General features: G+C 36.3%; 1 protein-coding gene across 1 annotated transcript; it reads left to right on the top strand.

The window, feature by feature from the left end:
* The first annotated feature begins 1,913 nt into the window (after positions 1-1,913).
* Positions 1,914-18,507, top strand: LOC123684468 (sushi, von Willebrand factor type A, EGF and pentraxin domain-containing protein 1-like). Its single transcript, XM_045623740.1, has 36 exons — positions 1,914-2,812; positions 2,869-3,000; positions 3,188-3,443; positions 3,503-3,682; positions 3,740-3,889; positions 4,041-4,220; positions 4,911-5,123; positions 5,558-5,752; positions 5,809-5,910; positions 5,977-6,129; positions 6,252-6,373; positions 6,434-6,548; positions 6,671-6,892; positions 6,951-7,042; positions 7,162-7,489; positions 7,547-7,702; positions 7,841-8,164; positions 8,340-8,573; positions 8,690-8,912; positions 9,042-9,288; positions 9,496-9,605; positions 9,948-10,120; positions 10,180-10,397; positions 10,484-10,673; positions 10,730-10,903; positions 11,981-12,160; positions 12,222-12,479; positions 12,522-12,701; positions 14,234-14,407; positions 14,458-14,631; positions 14,683-14,856; positions 14,919-15,098; positions 16,215-16,442; positions 16,665-16,838; positions 17,921-18,154; positions 18,272-18,507. Exons 1-36 carry the CDS (start codon positions 2,420-2,422, stop codon positions 18,433-18,435), a joined length of 7,002 nt encoding a protein of 2,333 aa, XP_045479696.1. The 5' UTR covers positions 1,914-2,419; the 3' UTR covers positions 18,436-18,507.
* Positions 18,508-19,181: the final 674 nt, after the last annotated feature.

Genomic DNA, 19,181 nt, shown 5'->3' with positions numbered 1-19,181 from the left:
GAAACTTCATTGGAGCATCCCTCGTTAAGATACAGCCCCTTAAAGGGGGTACATAAAATTTGTATAAATTTTTTTTTCACAAAAAAAGTTACAATATTTAAATTAACCTGACGTTTTCTACTACCGAAAAGACACTTAGCCAGTAATTTATTTGGTTTACCCCATGGATGTAAAGGGTTGAAAACGCTAATAGTGACCTAAAAGATAGATTAGTTTCGTATTTTCGCAGTTATGATGACTATGATCTCTGTAGTTGTTCGTGAAATGATTTCTTGCTGCGAACTGGTTCTTTTTGGGCAAAACACACAAGAGACATTTTTTGTTTAGAATGAAACAGGCTATCGGAAATGAACTTTTAAATGGTAAACGAATAATAAGACAAAAAGTTACATTGGAAATAAATTTTAGGGGTAGCGTTTTCCATCCCTCACAACCATGGGGTAAACCAAATAAATAACTGGCTAAGTGTCTTTTTGGTAGTAGAAAACGTCAGGTCAATTTCAATGTTGTAACTCTTTTAGTGCTTGTGAAAAAAATTGTTATACAAATTTCATGTACCCCGTTTAAAGGACTGTATCTTAACAAGGGATGCTTCAATGAAATTTCTTTATATGAAAGACCCTATCTTTTTTTCGATGAGGAATCACCTCCTTAAATGTTTTACACTTATTTAGTTACACCCTGTATATCATATAGAGAATTTTCGATGCTGAATACCAAACTAGCATTAGTTTCTTCCTAAATCACCTCAAAACTGAGAAAATACATTATAAAATGAAAATTTGTATGCATCTAGCTCTAATACAGATAGAGGTAGGTACACTTGTGTTTCTAAAGAAAATTCAAAATCGGTAAGGAATTTGGCTACACGCCATCTATACGCATTTCACTGAACTAATCACTCCCGCGACCAAACACGTATAGAATCCTGTAATGTGCTATACTTATCCAAACTTGTCTTGAACTACTGTTCCTAGATGGCACAATTAAGAATTCCCCAAAAAAATTTCTGAATATGTAGTAATATCAGGAAAATTTTATGAAAAAAAAAAAAATTATAGCCTGATCTATTGGTATTGGTAGCCATCTATTGAAAAACGTTTCTGTGCAGTCCACAAACTGTAGAAGTAACTGATTGTTTCTACTTTTATCATATTTGATTAAGAGTATATAATTACCCATTTATCAAAAATGACAAATTCTAATGAATTTCAAGGCATCCAAGTACCAGAATAAACATTTTAAAAAATTATTCCGATCTCCATAAGTGCCATCTATGTATTTTTTCATCTACAGACTAAAGCACTCAGGTTTGTGACCAAATTTCAAGCTCAATAATGGAAATTCATTATTAATGCATTCATCATTTATCTTATTCACCCCAGACATTCATTCAATCAATCTCCCAGTACAAAAAATTCTGTTGTGATAAGTTTGGCAGGCATCTATTGAAAAACTTTTTTGTGCAGACTGCAAACTCTTGGACTAACTGAATTCTTTCTGCTTAGCACATTCAATTATAACTATATAATTACCTTTCCTTGAAAAAATGACGAATTCCTAGGCATCCAGACACCAGCATAAATATTAAAAAAAAAATCTGATCCTGTATACGGGTAGAATATCGTGGAAAAGAAATTTGGCATCATGCATTTTAATAGGTACTTTTACACTTCACATTTCATTTTACAAATTATTTTATGTAGATTAATTCGATTGCTGTAGCAATTTTTTTCCCTGGAACATTTCTTTTTGAATTCTGCAAAATGCCAAATCACTGGAGTAAATAGAGAACAAGGTTGAGCAGTTGAAAGCGCAATTCGTTCACTTTGATAATGGTTTTCATCATCGATTTTTGACAGAGTATCGTCTTGATGAAAAATAATTTACTTCTTTTGGATTGGATTTGAGTACGTTTTATCTTAATATCTGCACGTTATTAGAAAATGAAATAGCAACTGTACGTAGAATTTGCCGTGTTGAAAATTCTTCAATAGCCTCGCAAGATCTAAGAATTTTAAAATTTCAATGCGGGACTCTTGTTACAAATAATTTAAAAAGTATATCATTGACATAGATAACTTGAAATATACTGTTTTATACGGAAGTGAGATAGCATTGCTCTATAGATGCGTGAGATCAATCACACATCATTAAACATTTAATCCTTGTAGGAGGAAGTTATAACAAATTACCATAGTTCACAGTAGTACATAAAAAAGTTTAATTTAGGCCAATGTGAACACAATTTTATCAAGATACACAACTATAACAAACAATAAAAGTGGTAACGTAATCATCAAATAGTTCCAAAGCACAACTACATATGTTCAACATATGACTGAACCCTTGGGAAGCTTTAATAGTTATTAGAATGCAACCAGTTTTAGTGAAGACTGCTTAATATCCCAAATTCAAAATGTTCAAGAGATATGAACTGATCTCGATAATCTTAATAGCCTTCCTAAATTCAGCAAGCCTACAAAAACCTGAATATGGAAACATAAAAAATTATAGTGCCTTCTTGAACCATGGTGACAAGAAATCCAGCTTTTACAAAAAATCTGTGCTCGAGAATGAAGTGGTTGTCACTAAAGTAGACATACTCGGTGAAATCTTCAAGAAAAACATCGAATCTCTAAAGAAAACCAAAGAGTTGGATATAATATTCCTGATAGATGGTTCTTCCAGTGTGGGCAAAGACAATTTCAGAAGTGAGTTGAAGTTCGTGAAGAAGTTATTGAGTGATGTTACAGTGGATTTGAATCACACAAGAGTGGGTATCATTTCTTTCAGTTCTTCAGATAATGTGGTGAGTAAATAAAGAATAGTTTCAATGTCAAAGTGATAAGTATCATTGTGTTTCAGTTGAAGAATGTTGATGAAATCAGTATACCTCGTGGTGAAAACAACAAATGTCTTCTGCTCAATAAACAATTGACTGCAGTTAACTTCGTTGGGGGAGAAACTTTCACCTTGGGTGCTTTCCAGAAATCGAAGGTAATTTTTTGTATTCAGAAAAAATAAAATACAATTGGAACGATACAATTTGAATTAGTTATAATGGTAACCCTGTCTTTGTTGATATTTCTTATGCCATTTGGTTATGCTATGGAAAGAAACACACTTCAACAACGCAACGTTAAGAAATTGTTTAATTGTATATTCATGATAACCATATTTCTAGGAGATATTCGATAATAGTAGAAATTCATCAAAAAAAGTTATTTTCCTCATAACCGACGGGTTTTCTAATGGTGGAGATCCTGTACCAGTGGCTGAAGAACTGAAGAAGCAAGGGATAACGATATTCACAATCGGAATACGTAACGGAAATTATGAAGAACTCTACAAGTTGTCCTCAAAACCAGGCGAGATACACAGCTATCTCTTGGATAGTTTTGAAGAATTCGAGAGCTTAGCCAGAAGGGCACTTCACGTAGGTGAGATTTTTTATCTTTTTTCAATATAAAATAATATAAATCGATTTTCAATATTTCAGATTTGAAAGTAGGTGACTATATTCCACTTGGCATCAACAGCCCATGCGACAACCTATGTAAAGGAGGAGACTGTTGCCATAAAGATGCTGTTTGCACTTGTGGTACTTCAACAGGCCATTACTCGTGCGTGTGTCCAGCTGGATATTATGGATCTGGGCTGAAAGAAGAGGGATGTTCCTGTAAGAACAACAAAATTACAATTTTGGCGTCGAATTTTATATTTATCCCCATTTCAGTATGTCCAGTAGGGTTTTACTCAGATGGACCTAATCTTTGCACACCTTGTCCGGATATTTTCCACACCACTGTTCCTCCAGCTTATGGCAAGGGAAGTTGCCAGTGTAAAACTGGATATAAGACGTCCAATGAAACGGACCAATGTGAAGGTTGAATCAATATTTATTTATTAGTTATTTCTATATTGAATTAACGTGTTTTCATCAAGAATAAAAGCTTTCCTTCTTCTACCAGCAAGAGTAGAGTGGTCCTTGATTTTATTTGTGTTTAGCAATTCCATATGATTAATCTATTTTTCAGCCATAATGTGCAAAAAATTAGCCGAACCAAAACATGGATACTTCGTGAAAAAGTCATGCGACAATGTGATCAACTCTGCTTGTGGGGTAAGATGCGAAGTTGGTTATAACCTTGCTGGAACAAGTATAAGGTTATGCCAGAATAACGGTTCATGGACAGGACAAACTCCTTCATGTCAAGGTAAGTACTATTTTTTTCTGAGATCGCTCAAGAATGCCATATTTAGACACTAAAAAATGCTAGTCTAGTAGTTAAGTCCATTGCTAGGCAAAGAACCAAAGTTCTCATTCTGATAACCAAGGTGCTATTGAAGCATTGAACTTCCAAAGTTGATATTAGAGTAGCTGCTGAAGAAATATTATTGAATAAGGCAATAATAAGATCTCTTCAGGAGGGATCTTTGGCCCACTGGATAAGTAGGAAACGAAAACGCCAAAATATTTGCCAGAAAGTGAGTTCAAACACCTTAAACCTTTCTGAGGTAAATGATAATGCTCTAGTAAGGGAGTGTTTGAACAGAAGGATATCGAAAGAGAAATACTCTTGCGGGATCTTCCAGAGATGAATCAATCCAAAAACTACCTTCGGAACTTCCACACTACAAGAACCAAATATATCTGGGTCTAAGAACATGCTACACCTTCTCACAGGCTTGCTTTTAAGGCACTGCTACCTCCGAAAGCTCCTGATGATATTAGAGATCACAAAATCCCCTACCATTGCCAGTCAAAGCAAAAAATGCTTTGGAGAAGAGTCTTGTAAAAGTGACCTTCTTGAAGCCATCCTAGACACTAGAGTTCATTAGAACTCTGAAACTGAATATAGTGATCAGTACTACAAGATACACGTTTTGTACTATTTTTTTTCCAGTGAGAATGTGTGACAAGTTGACCATCCCTCAGTTTGGATTAATGTCTTGCGTCCACAGTGATCTGGGAATAACCTTCAAAAACAATCAAACGACATATCCAGTCGACACAGTCTGTTCCTTCAAGTGTGAAAAAGGGAAGATTTTCATTGGATCCAGACATCGAACTTGTTTGCCATTGGCTAAATGGAATGGTTTGAGAGCGATGTGTAGACGTAAGTACTGTAATGTAATGTATACTTTGATATCATCATCTTCATCTGATGATGATGATCATCAGAAGAAAAATGATATCATCATCATCTAATGATGGTTATGCTGATGATAATATCATCTTTCTTCTGATCTGCTTTCGTTCAGCAGTGGATGGAAAAAGCTTGATAGCTTATCCCATCCACTGCTGAACAAAAGCCTCTCTTTGATATACCTTGATATATTTTGATATACCTCTCGTTTTATATACAGAGTATCCCAGGATCAGTACAAAAAACTGATAGGGTAGATAGCACTAATCAAAATAAGAAGTATAAACTACTTATTTATCAAGCTGTATAATAAATTACTTGATAATGTGCATGTTTCGTAGATCTATACTTGTCATAGTCACTCCTTGTCTCCAGTGTGCTTTACGAATAGGTTTCATTTTCAGCGGTAAAATGTAAGAAACTCCCCTCCATCGCTAATGCAAAAATCGAGCCTCCATCTTGCAATTACGGCAAACAGGCCAATGGCAAAAAATGTAAGATAACATGCAACGAAGGATACGAGACAATTGGTCCAAAGGAACGTATTTGTACTGGTGATTTGGGCGCATGGAATACCAAAGAAGAAACATCATGCAAAGGTAAAATTTGAACCTACACTCAACAGATCCCTGAAATTTTTTAATTTTCCTGACAGATGTGACCCCACCAGTTATAAAATGTATGAAGAACATAACAACAAGATCTAATTTTGGTTTGAATTACGGGTATGCCATTTGGGAGGCTCCAATGATTACAGGTGAGATCTAATTCAATCATGCGTTTAGAGTTTTGCGTTTCCGAGTATCTCAATATTAAATTTCAGATAATTCGAATGATGAACTTGTGGTCTGGACCAAACCACCGATTGCAAACCTTTCCAGCTTCCAGTTCTTGATAGGTCAAACTGAAATAACTTATTATGCAGAAGATTCATCCAAGAATCTGGCGAAATGTACAACAACTGTTACAGTTAAAGGTGAGAATTTGTTTGTGGAATCAGGTTTGTATTCAGGGGTGCTGAGGAGATGAGAACTTTGTCCAATCATTTCGGCGATAATCCTCAAATTAGATCAAATGCAATCTTTTTCGAAATTGTAGATGAAGAACGACCTATGATCGAGAACTGCATCAATCCTTCTCCTTTCTTAAGTGAAGATGGTAAGGGAGCAAATGTCACATGGGATGAGCCTTATATTCACGACAATTCGCACCACGCCATAGTAAGACAAAAATATTGAAGAGACTCAAAGAAGTTCTTGTCTTTATTGTTTTTTTTTCAGGTGACCAGATCGCATAGTTTTGGATACTTCAAACTAGGTACCACTACGATAACCTATGCAGCTGAAGATGACTCTGGAAATAGGAATATCTGCCAAATGAATATCACTGTTAGAGGTAATTATAAAAAAAAGTCTTCGTTGATACATGGATAGAATTTCTCATGACAGAAATGAAATCCTCTTGGAAAATTATCAGTAATTCTTACGCACTTATAACATGGAATAAATCTTTTTTAGAAGCAAAATGCGACGAATTCGAAGCACCAGAAAATGGAAGAAGCGAATGTTCAAGAAAAAATAACACAATAACTTGTGTGGCTTCTTGCAACGAGGGCTTTCTGCTACCTCTGTCATCGCCATATTCGAAAAAAACATCAATGGACTCCATAACTTTCAAATGCAATGTATCAGAGAATATTTGGTATAACGAAGATGGTTTACTTCTGCCTGAATGTACTAGTAAGTTACGTGAATTATAAGAAAGTTGAAATGAAAATATTATTCTAAATTATTTCAGAGAATATCAAGCCGAAAGAGATTTTTCAAAATGCGACCACAGATCTAGAGCCAGACTTCGACTGCAGCAAAGAATTAGAAAAAAATAAAGAGGTAAGTGAAAACCATGCGAAATAACATGATCTTTTGTTTTCTTTATTTCAAACTAGTGCACTTAGTCCAAATCCTACCAAAAATTTGGCACTTCGTTATTGAGATTAAGACTTTTTCAGGTTGAAAACGAGTTGAGAACAATAATATCGAAAAAACTATGCAAGACGAATTGTACTGTAACAACAAATTCACAATGTTTAGAGGGAATATTCAGTGAATCGGAGGAAGAAATCACAAATATCATAAAGAGGGAAATCAACCAAAAAAATCGTTCGAACAGAGGTAGATCCAAAAAGAAAAAACTGAGAATAAACATACACATAAAATCTCAGTACAACAACAACACGTTGGTGTTAACCGATTTGAATGTTAAGAATAGCACAATTCATTTCAGCAAGCCACAGTTTTTATGTCCACCTGGATATATTCCTAGGAAAAATAGATGCGGTAATTTTTTTTTTTTTATATTAAAGTCCATTGAAACCAATCACATGTTTTTTTCAGTTCAATGCCCAAAAGGTACTTATCAGTTGGAAAATAAGTGTAGAAATTGTGGATTTGGCTATTATAATGCAGATTATGGACGTACTTCATGCTCACAGTGTCCTCTGCATTTATCTACAAGAAAAATGAGATCAAAGAGCATAACAGAATGCAGAAGTGAGTAAATATAATTCTCCAAGAAGCATTTTAATAGTTTTCGAAATATATCTACGTTTTCCATACAGTTCTCATAATTCAGAGTGTGCACAATGATTCTACATGGTGATAGATCTAACCAAGTCCTACATTTTTCAGAGCAATGTCCCCCTGGTACCCACGCTAGAAAGAAAGCAATCAGGAATTCCAAAAAACTCTACAAGAAGGTGATTGAAAGACCAACTCTCCAACCTTTCTGTAAATCGTGTCCTATCGGTACATATCAAGATGATTATGGACAGATCCAATGTATGCCATGTCCCAAAGGATACACAACCCTAGGATATGGTTCCAAGGATGTGGGACAATGCATAGAAACAGCTGAAGAAATTTGCATGAAGTCTAGGAACATATGCAACCATGGAACTTGCATAAGCAGAGATAGGATTCACTATGACTGTGACTGTTTCAAAGGTTATATAGGTAGGTAAAACTCTGTATAGGGTGTCCCAAATTCGATGCTCGCTGAAGGCGTCTCGAGAACTATAAGGCCTTCAAGTCTTATAGTTCTTAAGATGCTTTCAGTGAGCATCGAATTTGGGACATCCTGTACATCATTATGGGAATATCTTATTGAATTTTGATTATGTTTATCAAGGTTCCCATTGTGAAAAACGCCTCGAAGTATGTGAAAATAACCCATGCCGCAATGGTGGATCATGCAGTGTATCTTACAACTCCCATAATGAACTAGAGTACAAATGCTTGTGCCTTGAAGGCTATTCTGGATCCAGTTGTGAACAAGAAATCAAGATATGTAAGCTGAAATGTGTAAATGGTGGCAAATGCTTTGAATATGATGATGATGCATTTGCCTGCGAGTGTCCTGAAGGTAAGAGTATAGTATGTTTATTTTAGCAATGGCATGACGTCACTGATGACGTATGCTTGATACAAACTTGCAAGATTTGTATAGTTTTCTACAGAATTATTTTTCTTGTTCGTTAGGTTTTGAAGGAGATTTGTGTGAAATAGCAACTTCCTTCTGTCAGGATGGTATTTGTGAGAACAACAGTACTTGCTTGGAAAAACCAACTAGCTATCAATGCAGCTGCCCTAAGGGATACATTGGCAAAAGATGCAACATTCTTCCTTGCGATTATAGACCTTGTCCGAAAAATGCGATATGTCAAAATGTTGATGAGATTGAGGCAACTATCAATAGTTTCAGGTATATTGAATCAATTATTATTAGATATTGAACCAACACATTTATTCAGTGAATGCAGAGGAATATCGAAAAAAATTCGATATTTCAAAAAAGTTTTGTGATACATTATCAAAAATGACTAATTTTCAGGTGTGTTTGTTCTGAAGGATGGACAGGAAAGTCATGTGAAGTGAAAATTGATTTTTGTTCATCAAATCCATGCCAGAATAACGGAACTTGCATCAATTCACCATCAGGTTTCAAATGCGAATGTCCTAAACTTTATCATGGAATGTTCTGTGAGGAACTTCATGATTCAAATTATGTATTGGTATTCGAAAGATATAAGACAACTGATTATATAAGACTTCCGAAATTCAACAAAGACTTGCATGAGGTTCGTATTTTGAATAAAACATAATCAATTCTGAAAATCATACATTGATATCTTGCAAAAAAGTCTCAAGTACAAAAATGAAAGAGATACGTTGGGACTTTTTGATATGTACCTACCAAGTGACAAAAAAAAGCAGATCCCATTACCCTAAAAATCCACCACTTAGTATCACATTTCTTCAATGAATAAGTAAAATTTTCTTTGCAGATTACCATTTGCATGTGGGTTAAAGTAACTGATACCTTCAACTATGGAACTCTAATTTCCTATGCAACCATAGAGGATGATAACGCATTTGCTCTCACAGATTATACAGGGTAAGCCAACGCAAATTTTTGAATACATTTTCTTGGGTAGAGTTATGCGATACTGATGATCCCTAATAAGGGTGGAACTGGTATATCGCTATTCTCCCTTGATGACATGCATTCTCCTTGGGTTATTTTCGATTATGAGTTCTACGTAATAGAGTAGAAATCTTCTGTCTGACAATGGTTATGTTGATGGCATTTTGCTGATACATTAACCAGATAAATTATTAATATCGTATGATATTATTACACTATTGGAAATTGTACTTCTTTTTTTTTTTCATTTCATTATTCATTTCCAAATATCAGCCGTTTTATTTATTACATTTTCTACATCTTGTATTTAAGGTTAATCATGTACGTAAATGGAAAGTACATAGCTACTGACGTTTTATTGAATGATGGTATTTGGCACCACGTCTGTGCAACATGGGCAAGCTTAGATGGGATTTACCAAGTGTTTATTGATGGTAAACTAAGACAATTCGGTAGTGGACTGTCAATTGGTAAAAGTATAAAAGGTAGGTGGTATATATGAAAAGGACTCACCTACATGGAAAAATGTCAACTATCCTTTCAGCTCATGGTTCGATGATAATTGGACAAGAACAAGATGCCCTTGGTGGAAAATTCAGCCAATCGGAAACATTCGTTGGTAGAATGACACTCGTCGATATCTGGTCTAGAGTACTGAAAAAAAATGACATTTTGAAACACTTTCATGACTGTAAGAATGGCATGTATGGGGACCTTTACAGTTGGACAGATTTCCAGTTTTTCATCCAAGGAAATCTCAAGGTAATCATGCCTTAAGGTGCCAGCACACGTACTGGTGGTCTGTCAATTCAGAACTGCCAATTCGATGAAAACCCAATTTTTTTCAGAAAGAACCTTCTGCCTTCTGCAATGAATGCCCGAAGCCCAAGAAACTGATAAGCGGATTTGTAGAAGTTAGAGACAGACTTGCCCATTACAACTGCGAAGAAGGGTACAAAATAGGAAACGATTACAAGGGAGGCAGAAAATGTTTGAAGTCATCAAAATGGGAAGGTCAACGTGAGCCTTATTGTCGAAGTGAGATATCAATAGGTATCAAAAAAACAAAAAAGTTAACCCTGGATTTATTCCAGGAGTTTACTGTGGACCCCCAGGATTCCTCAGGAATGGTTTCATTCATGGCACAAATTATTATTTCGAAGACCAAGTGAATTGTGGATGCGTTGATGGGTACAATCTTGTTGGTGCCAAAACATTAACTTGTGGAAAAAATGGAAAATGGGAGCCATCTAAACCTTCTTGCATTGGTAAACCACATGAAACTCACATCTTTGTTATGTAACGGGTGTTTTTTTCGAGGTATATAACTTTAAGTTGGCATTACTGTTCAAGATGGCGACCGATTTAACAGATGTCAAGTGATTTATTCTCAGTTTGGTTTGGCAATTCATCATGAATAGATTCACTCCTGAACAACGCTTGAAAATAGTGCTATTTCATTTCGAAAATAATGGTTCTGTGCGGAATACGTATCGCGCACTACGTCCATTTTATTTTGTTTAGAGATGAAGCGCACTTCTGGTTGAATGGCTACGTCAACAAACAAAACTGCCGCATTTGGAGTGAAGCTAATCCTTAAGCGTATGTCGAAACTCCGTTACATCCAGAAAAACTGACTGTTTGGTGCGCTTTATGGGCTGGTGGAATCATTGGTCCGTACTTCTTCAAAAACGATGATGGCCAGAACGTTACAGTCAATGGTGATCGGTATAGAACCATGATTACTAAATTTTCATTTCTGAATTGAACAACCATGATGTCCAGGAGCTGTGGTTCCAAAGACTGCGCAACATGTCACATAGCTCGTGCCACAATCGATTCATTGAAAGACACGTTTGGTGACCGCCTAATTTCACGTTCTGGACCTGTGAATTGGCCTCCAAGATCTTGTGATTTAATAGAATACTTTCTGTGGTGCTATGTAAAGTCATTGGTCTATGCGGATAAGCTACAAACCCTTGACCATTTGGAAGACAACATTCGCCGTCTTATTGCCGATATACGGTCACAAATGTTGGAAAAAGTCATCGAAAATTGGACGTCCAGATTGGATTACATCCGAGCCAGCCGTGGCGGTCATATGCCAGAAATCATATTTAAAATGTAATGCCACAAAATTATCTTGAGGATAAATGAAATTCATGTCAATCGAATAATCCATCGTTTTTTTATTGCAATTTAAAGTTCTATAGCTCTAAAAAAAACACCCTTTATATTATAGTATTATTTATGAAAATCAAAGTGTTCTCCTTTTAAAAGCCAGAAAGAGAATTCAACCCCTAGGTAGGTTTTATGAGAATTCAAGTAAGAATCGAATTTTCCAGGTCCACAATGCAGAGCCTTCAAAATACCAAAAAATGGAAACATAACAGTATTTGCCGAAATGTTCCATGACATATACGAAGAAGAAAAAACCTTATTCGATGTTGGCACACAAATCGAAGTCACTTGTAAAGAAGGTACAACATTGATTGGAGAATCTGTGATAACCTGCCAAGAAAGTGGTAAGTGCAATAAACTGATTCCTCAAGTTATAATATTAATATATTAAAATTTCATGCATAGGGGTTTGGGACAATGATCCACCAATTTGTGAGAGCCCTTTCACTACAACCCAGAAACCACCAAGATGTTCGATAGATCAGCTACCATCTTTTCCAGAAAATGGTCATATTGTAGAGGAATCAATCGAGGCTTATCAAGAGGAATTGTCCAATATTGTCGACTATAATTGCAACATTGGTTTTGAAACTGATGGTGTGAATAGCTCTATTTGCAATGATGGCGTTTGGTCTGATGTTAATATATCTTGTACCAGTGAGTAAGGTTTTCTCACTCGAGAAACTTTAACTGAATGATAAATATTTCCAGGAGTTTCTTGTGGATATCCTGGTGACTTGCTCGATGGTTATTTGATTGGAAATAGTTACAAGTTTGGAGATGATGTCAGTTTTGAATGTAATACAGGTTATAGTTTGAAGGGTTTGCAGTCAATGATATGTGAAGAAGATGGGAAATGGAAAGGATCTATTCCATCATGTGTTAGTAAGTAAAAGATTTTCCAATAGTATACAATTTGAAACAGAGCAATTCATAAATTTGGTACAGTGGTAATTAGAGATCCTAAGTAACAGGATGAGTTTTGTTACTTAGGAGCTTAATTTCACAATAACCATTTGGTACCACAATATTCAACAATTTTCGAAGAAAAAAATCAAAAATTATATACACTGCGCAAGAAAATTAACGCACATTCTGAAAATCTCAATTTTAATGAAAGTTAACTCATTGACTTTATAACTTATTTTTTATGTTCTCTCGGGAATGTTTTGAACGAAACAAGACACATTAAATGGAAGAAAAATTCAGGATTTCACCGAATCTTATGTGAAAGAAGAGAAATAAATAATTTTCAAAATACTGGAATGCTGATAAGTGATTTAATACTTGGTATTTCCACCCCTTGCGTTAATTACAGCTCGGCAACGACGGTTCATACTCAAAATGAGTGATCTTGAAATGTTCTGATCTAATCCTTCTCAGGTTTCTCTGAGTTGGATTCCTAAGTCATTAAGAGTAGCTGGATGATTTTCTGAACTTCTCAGCCTTCTATTGAGGTTGTCCCAAACCTGCTCAATCGGATTGAGATTTAGACTTCTTCCTGGCCATTCCATTCGAGAGACTTCAACCTCTTCAAGGTGCCCCGAAACCAGTAGTATTCAGGAAATTGCACTGAGCATATCTTTCATGTGGACGTCTGTATACAAGGAAACGTCGATCACAATGGTAGAGGCAGAATCTAGACTCATCTGTGAAGAGAACTCTTTCCCAATCAGCCTCTTCCCAATGGATATGCTCTCTCGCAAAATCCAAACATGCCCTTCGATGGGCTGGGGTAAGACTGGGCCTCTTGCCGCGACACGAGGCCTTAAATCATATTCTCTGAGGCGATTTTTTATTGTCTGAGTGCTAATTTGCACCCCATGGGTTTGCTCAAGCTGATTTTGAAGGAGGCGAGCGGTTGCAAACCGTTGTCTCAACGAAAAAACTCTCAAGTAACGTTCTTGAATGGCAGTTGTTACCCGTGGTCTACCCTGTCCTGGTCTTCGGACATTCATACCTGTCTCCCTGAATCGCTGCAACATTCTGGACACACTCGTATGGGAAACTCCAAACCTTTCTGCAATTCTTGTGTATGTCCACTCTTCTCCTCGCAAAACTACCGCATGGGCACATTCCTCTTGGGTCTTGCGTGTTTCGCGTTGCATAGCGATCGAGTGTAGAAAATCAAAAAAAAGAAAAACTATTGATCACTAGAATTGATCGAGAACAACTGATTTCAGAATGGAGCCAATACATTCAAAATCTGATAATCTCATCTTTTTTTATTCCTGTTGGGAAAAAACATCTGTATTGAAGAAAAACGTTGAAAGTGGATAACATATGCATGCATAATTCTGATAAAAATAATTATCATTGAGAACATCTTCAGTTGTAGAATAAATTTGAGATTTCCATAATGTGCGTTGATTTTTTTGCGCAGTGTATTTACTTGGCTTATAAAGAAAATTTTTCAGGAATAAGTTGCCCAGTACCTTCACGTATAGATCATGGAAGCATAGTTGGTAAAAGCACTTTCTTCGGAGATACTCTGAACATTATATGTGATAAAGGCTTCAAACTTGATGGTTATAGTTCATTGACCTGTGGAAAAGACGGCAATTGGGGTCCTAATTTCCCCAAATGTACTAGTAAGGCTAAAACAGATATTTTCTTCTCGAATCATCACCAACTATTTCAGGAATAACATGTGGTCCACCAGATAACATAGAAAATGGATTGAGCTTTGGAAGAAGTTACAAATTTGAGGATTTTGTAACATTCGAGTGCAACGAAGGATACTATTTGGAAGGTGCTGGTACCATCAGATGCGATGAAAACGGAGTCTGGGTACCATCTCAGCCGAAATGTAAAAGTAAGATTCCCAAACATCCCGAGATGTGAATGAAAAATCATCAAATTTTAGAAATAACTTGTGGAGATCCAGGACACGTAAATAATGGTCTGGCTGTCGGTAGAGAATTTTTCTACGGAAATTCAGTGAAATATAGATGTGAAAAAGGATATAAGCTCAAAGGTAGCGAAGAGATAATTTGTGGAAAAAATGGAAATTGGACACCATCTAAACCGAGTTGTGTTGGTATGTTAAAAGTGAAACAAAAAATTTTTTTTCGGAAAGAATTCTATTGAGGATCATTTCAGGAATATCATGCAGAAATATTATCGATTTTGAAAATGGGATGATTTTGAGAAATGATAAGAAGTCATATAGGTACGGTGATAAATTGTATTTTGAATGCAAGGAAGGGTTTGTTTTGAGAGGCGAAAGTTCAACTACTTGCAATGAATTTGGACAGTGGACCTCTATACCAACATGTTTAAGTGAGTAGTTGTGACGTACCACTTAGTATTGTAAATTACAGCACATCGGTCTATTATTTCCTTCTAAAGGGTGTTTTTTTTAGAGCTATAGAACTTTAAATTGCAATAAAACAACGATGGATAATAATTCGATTGACATGAATTTTATTTATCCGCAAGATAATCTTGTGGCATTACATTTTAAGTATGATTTCTGGCATATGACCGACACGGCTGGCTCGGATGTAGTCCAATCTGGACGTCCAATTTTCGATGACTTTTTCCAACATTTGTGGCCGTATATCGGCAATAACACGGTGAATGTTGTCTTCCAAATGGTCAAGGGTTGCTTATCCGCATAGACCAATGACTTTACATAGCCCCACAGAAAGTAGTCTAGCGGTGCTGAATCACAAGATCTTGGAGGCCAATTCACAGGTCCAAAACGTGAAATTAGGCGGTCACCAAACGTGTCTTTCATTAAATCGATTGTGGCACGAGATGTGTGACATGTTTCGCCGTCTTGTTGGAACCACAGCTCCTGGACATCATGGTTGTTCAAAACAGGAATGAAAAAGTTAGTAATCATGGCTCTATACCGATCACCATTGGCTGTAACTTTCTGACCATCATCGTTTTCGAAGAAGTACGGACCAATGATTCCACGAGCCCATAAAGCGCACCAAACAGTCGGTTTTTCTGGATGTAACGGTGTTTCGACATACACTTGAGGATTAGCTTCACTCCAAATCCGGCAGTTTTGTTTGTTGACGTAGTCATACAACCAGAAGTGCGCTTCATCGCTAAACAAAATAAATTGGACCTAGTGCGCGATACGTATTCCGCACAGAACCATTATTTTCGAAATAAAATTGCACTATTTGCAAGCGTTGTTCAGGCGTGAGTCTATTTATGATGAATTGCCAAACCAAACTGAGAATAAATCACTTGACAGCTGTTAAATCGGTCGCCATCTCGAACAGTAATGCCAACTTGAAGTTATATACCTCGAAAAAAACACCCGTTATTAACAAACTGATAGGGATCTACAAAGCGGTGAGCGGTGTTCGAATGGGCATTCCCAATCTGCCGAAATTTGAACATATATCAACATGCTAAAACTCGATTATTTTTCAGTTATTCCAACCACAACACCTGCAACAACCACCACAACAAAAATGAAAAATTGTGGAACACCAACAAAATCAGATAATATGGTATTAATTGAAAATTATGGAAATCATGAGTTCCCTCCAGGAAGTACAGTCCATTTCAATTGTACTGTAGGCCATGAACTTATTGGTAATGAAATGTTAAAATGTCTGGAAGACGGTTCTTGGAGTGGATTACAAGGAGAATGCAAAAGTATGTTCACATGTTCTATTTTGAAAAGATTTTTACATCGGCTTATTTATTTATTTATTCATAACAAGAACATATACAGGTAAATTAATACCCAAAACAATGTCCACTAATTAACATTGATTTACAGAAGTGCAAATACTTACATAGAAACAAAAAAAGAACAAAATTTTGATATTCAATTGAACAATTTTCATCCTTCATAACTACTTGTGATGTTTCCAGGAATATCTTGTAACTCTCCAGGGATTCTGGAGAATGGGTTGGTTTATGGAAATAGTTATTATTTTGAAGACAAAGTGGTCTACGAGTGCAATCCAGGTCATAATTTGGTAGGTTCTACATTTTCGTCCTGTTCTGAAAAGGGAGTTTGGACTCCACCAAAGCCTGATTGTGTTGGTGAGCTATTAAGAACATTTTAAAACTTTACAAAGAATCTGTACGGATCTAGTAATCTTGAAAATATAATTTTTCCTTCTGGTTTAGGTAAATCAATCAAAGAATTACCTGCATTTGAATTGTAACGGGTGTTTTTTTTCGAAGTATATAACTTTAAGTTGGCATTACTGTTCATGATGGCGACCGATTTAACAGCTGTCAAGAGATTTATTCTTAGTTTGGTTTGGCAATTCATCATGAATAGACTCACGCCTGAACAACGCTTGCAAATAGTGCAATTTTATTCCGAAAATAATGGTTCTGTGCGGAATACGTATCGCGCACTACGTCCATTTTATTTTGTTTAGCGATGAAGCGCACTTCTGGTTGAATGGCTACATCAACATACAAAACTGCTGCATTTGGAATGAAGCTAATCCTCAAGTGTATGTCGATAAACCGTTACATCCAGGGTGCGCTCTATGGGCTGGTGGAATCATTGGTCCGTACTTCTTCAAAAACGATTATGGCCAGAACGTTACAGTCAATGGTGATCGGTATAGAACAATGATTACTAACTTTTTCATTCCTGAATTGAACAACCATGATGTCCAGGAGCTGTGGTTCCAAAAAGACGGCGCAACATGTCACACAGCTCGTGCCACAATCGATTTATTGAAAAACACGTTTGGTGACCGCCTAATTTCACGTTTTGGACCTGTGAATTGGCCTCCAAGATCTTGTGATTTAACACCGCTAGACTACTTTCTGTGGGGCTATGTAAAGTCATTGGTCTATGCGAATAAGCCACAAACCCTTGACCATTTGGAAGGCAACATTCGCCGTGTTATTGCCGATATACGGCCACAAATGTTGGAAAAAGTCATCGAAAATTGGACGTCCAGATTGGACTACATCCGAGCCAGCCGTGGCGGTCATATGCCAGAAATCATATTCAAAATGTAATGCCACAAGATTATCTTGCGGATAAATAAAATTCATGTCAATCGAATAATCCATCGTTGTTTTATTGCAATTTAAAGTTCTAGAGCTCTAATAAAAACACCCTTTACATTGAAAAAAATTAACATTTTCCATCGCAGTTATATCAACTACCACCACGCCAACCACAACAACATCAAAGGTACCAAAAATAACGTGTAGGGATCCAAAAACTCCATTCAATATGATCAAGACTGGGAACCATCACAGCTCTCCTCATTCTCCTGGATCATCGATCATTTTCGGTTGTGTAGAAGGCTATAAAATGTTGGGAAATAATATTATGCGCTGCACCAGATCTGGAAGATGGACAAGATTGCAAGGAAAATGTAGAAGTGAGTAATTTTTTTTTTATGCTCCTTCCCAGAGAACAATGAGGTTTTCTTATGTTGAAACTTCAACATAAATTTGTATGTTGTGTATCGTTGAGTTGTATTCTCATGAAATTTCAGGAATATCATGCAGACAACCTGAGGTTTCGAAAAAAACCAAAATAATAGGAGATTCATATTTATACGAAGATATAGTAACTATAATCTGCAGAAACAATGCCAAGTATGAGCTGAAATGTAACAGAGAAGGAATATGGGAAGGTCCCAGAGATGACTCATGCTGAATAGACCAGAACAGTATCATACTTATCAGTTTTAGAATGTACTTATGCGAATAATAAAAATTGTTTCGCATATTCATAATCTGTCATTTACCTATTCACCATCGGTTAGATTCGCTTCAAAGCTCAAAGTTCCAAGAGATGGAGTGTCAAAATTATGAAAGTGGCAATGAGAATTTCTGTAGACAATGTGAATTACACTGCGCAAAAAAATTAACGCACATTATGGAAATCTCAAATTTATTCTACAACTGAAGGTGTTCTCAATGATAATTATTTTTATCAGAATTATGCATGCATATGTTATCCACTTTCAACGTTTTTCTTCAATACAGATGTTTTTTCCCAGCAGGAATAAAAAAAGATCAGATTATCAGATTTTGAATGTATTGGCTCCATTCTGAAATCAGTTGTTCTCGATCAATTCTAGTGATCAATAGTTTTTCTTTCGTTTGATTTTCTACACTCGATCGCTATGCAACGCGAAACACGCAATTTGACCCAAGAGGAATGTGCCCAAGCGGTAGTTTTGCAAGAAGAAGGGTGGACATACACAAGAATTGCAGAAAGGTTTAGAGTTTCCCATACAAGTGTGTCCAGAATGTTGCAGCGATTCAGGGAGACAGGTATGAATGTCCGAAGACCAGGACAGGGTAGACCACGGGTAACAACTGCCATTCAAAAACGTTACTTGAGAGTTTCTTCGTTGAGACAACGGTTTGCAACCGCTCGCCTCTTTCAAAATCAGC

Source organism: Harmonia axyridis, chromosome 7, assembly GCF_914767665.1.
Source record: "Harmonia axyridis chromosome 7, icHarAxyr1.1, whole genome shotgun sequence".
NCBI lineage: Eukaryota > Metazoa > Arthropoda > Insecta > Coleoptera > Coccinellidae > Harmonia > Harmonia axyridis.
This window is presented reverse-complemented; position numbering and strand designations above follow the sequence as displayed.

Coding starts and splice junctions, on each gene's coding strand:
- LOC123684468 (XM_045623740.1), top strand. CDS start 2,420: ATGTTCAAGAGATATGAACTGATCTCGATAATCTTAATAGCCTTCCTA. Junction 3,683..3,739: donor GAAAGAAGAGGGATGTTCCT/GTAAGAACAACA, acceptor TCCCCATTTCAG/TATGTCCAGTAGGGTTTTAC. Junction 7,490..7,546: donor TCCTAGGAAAAATAGATGCG/GTAATTTTTTTT, acceptor TGTTTTTTTCAG/TTCAATGCCCAAAAGGTACT.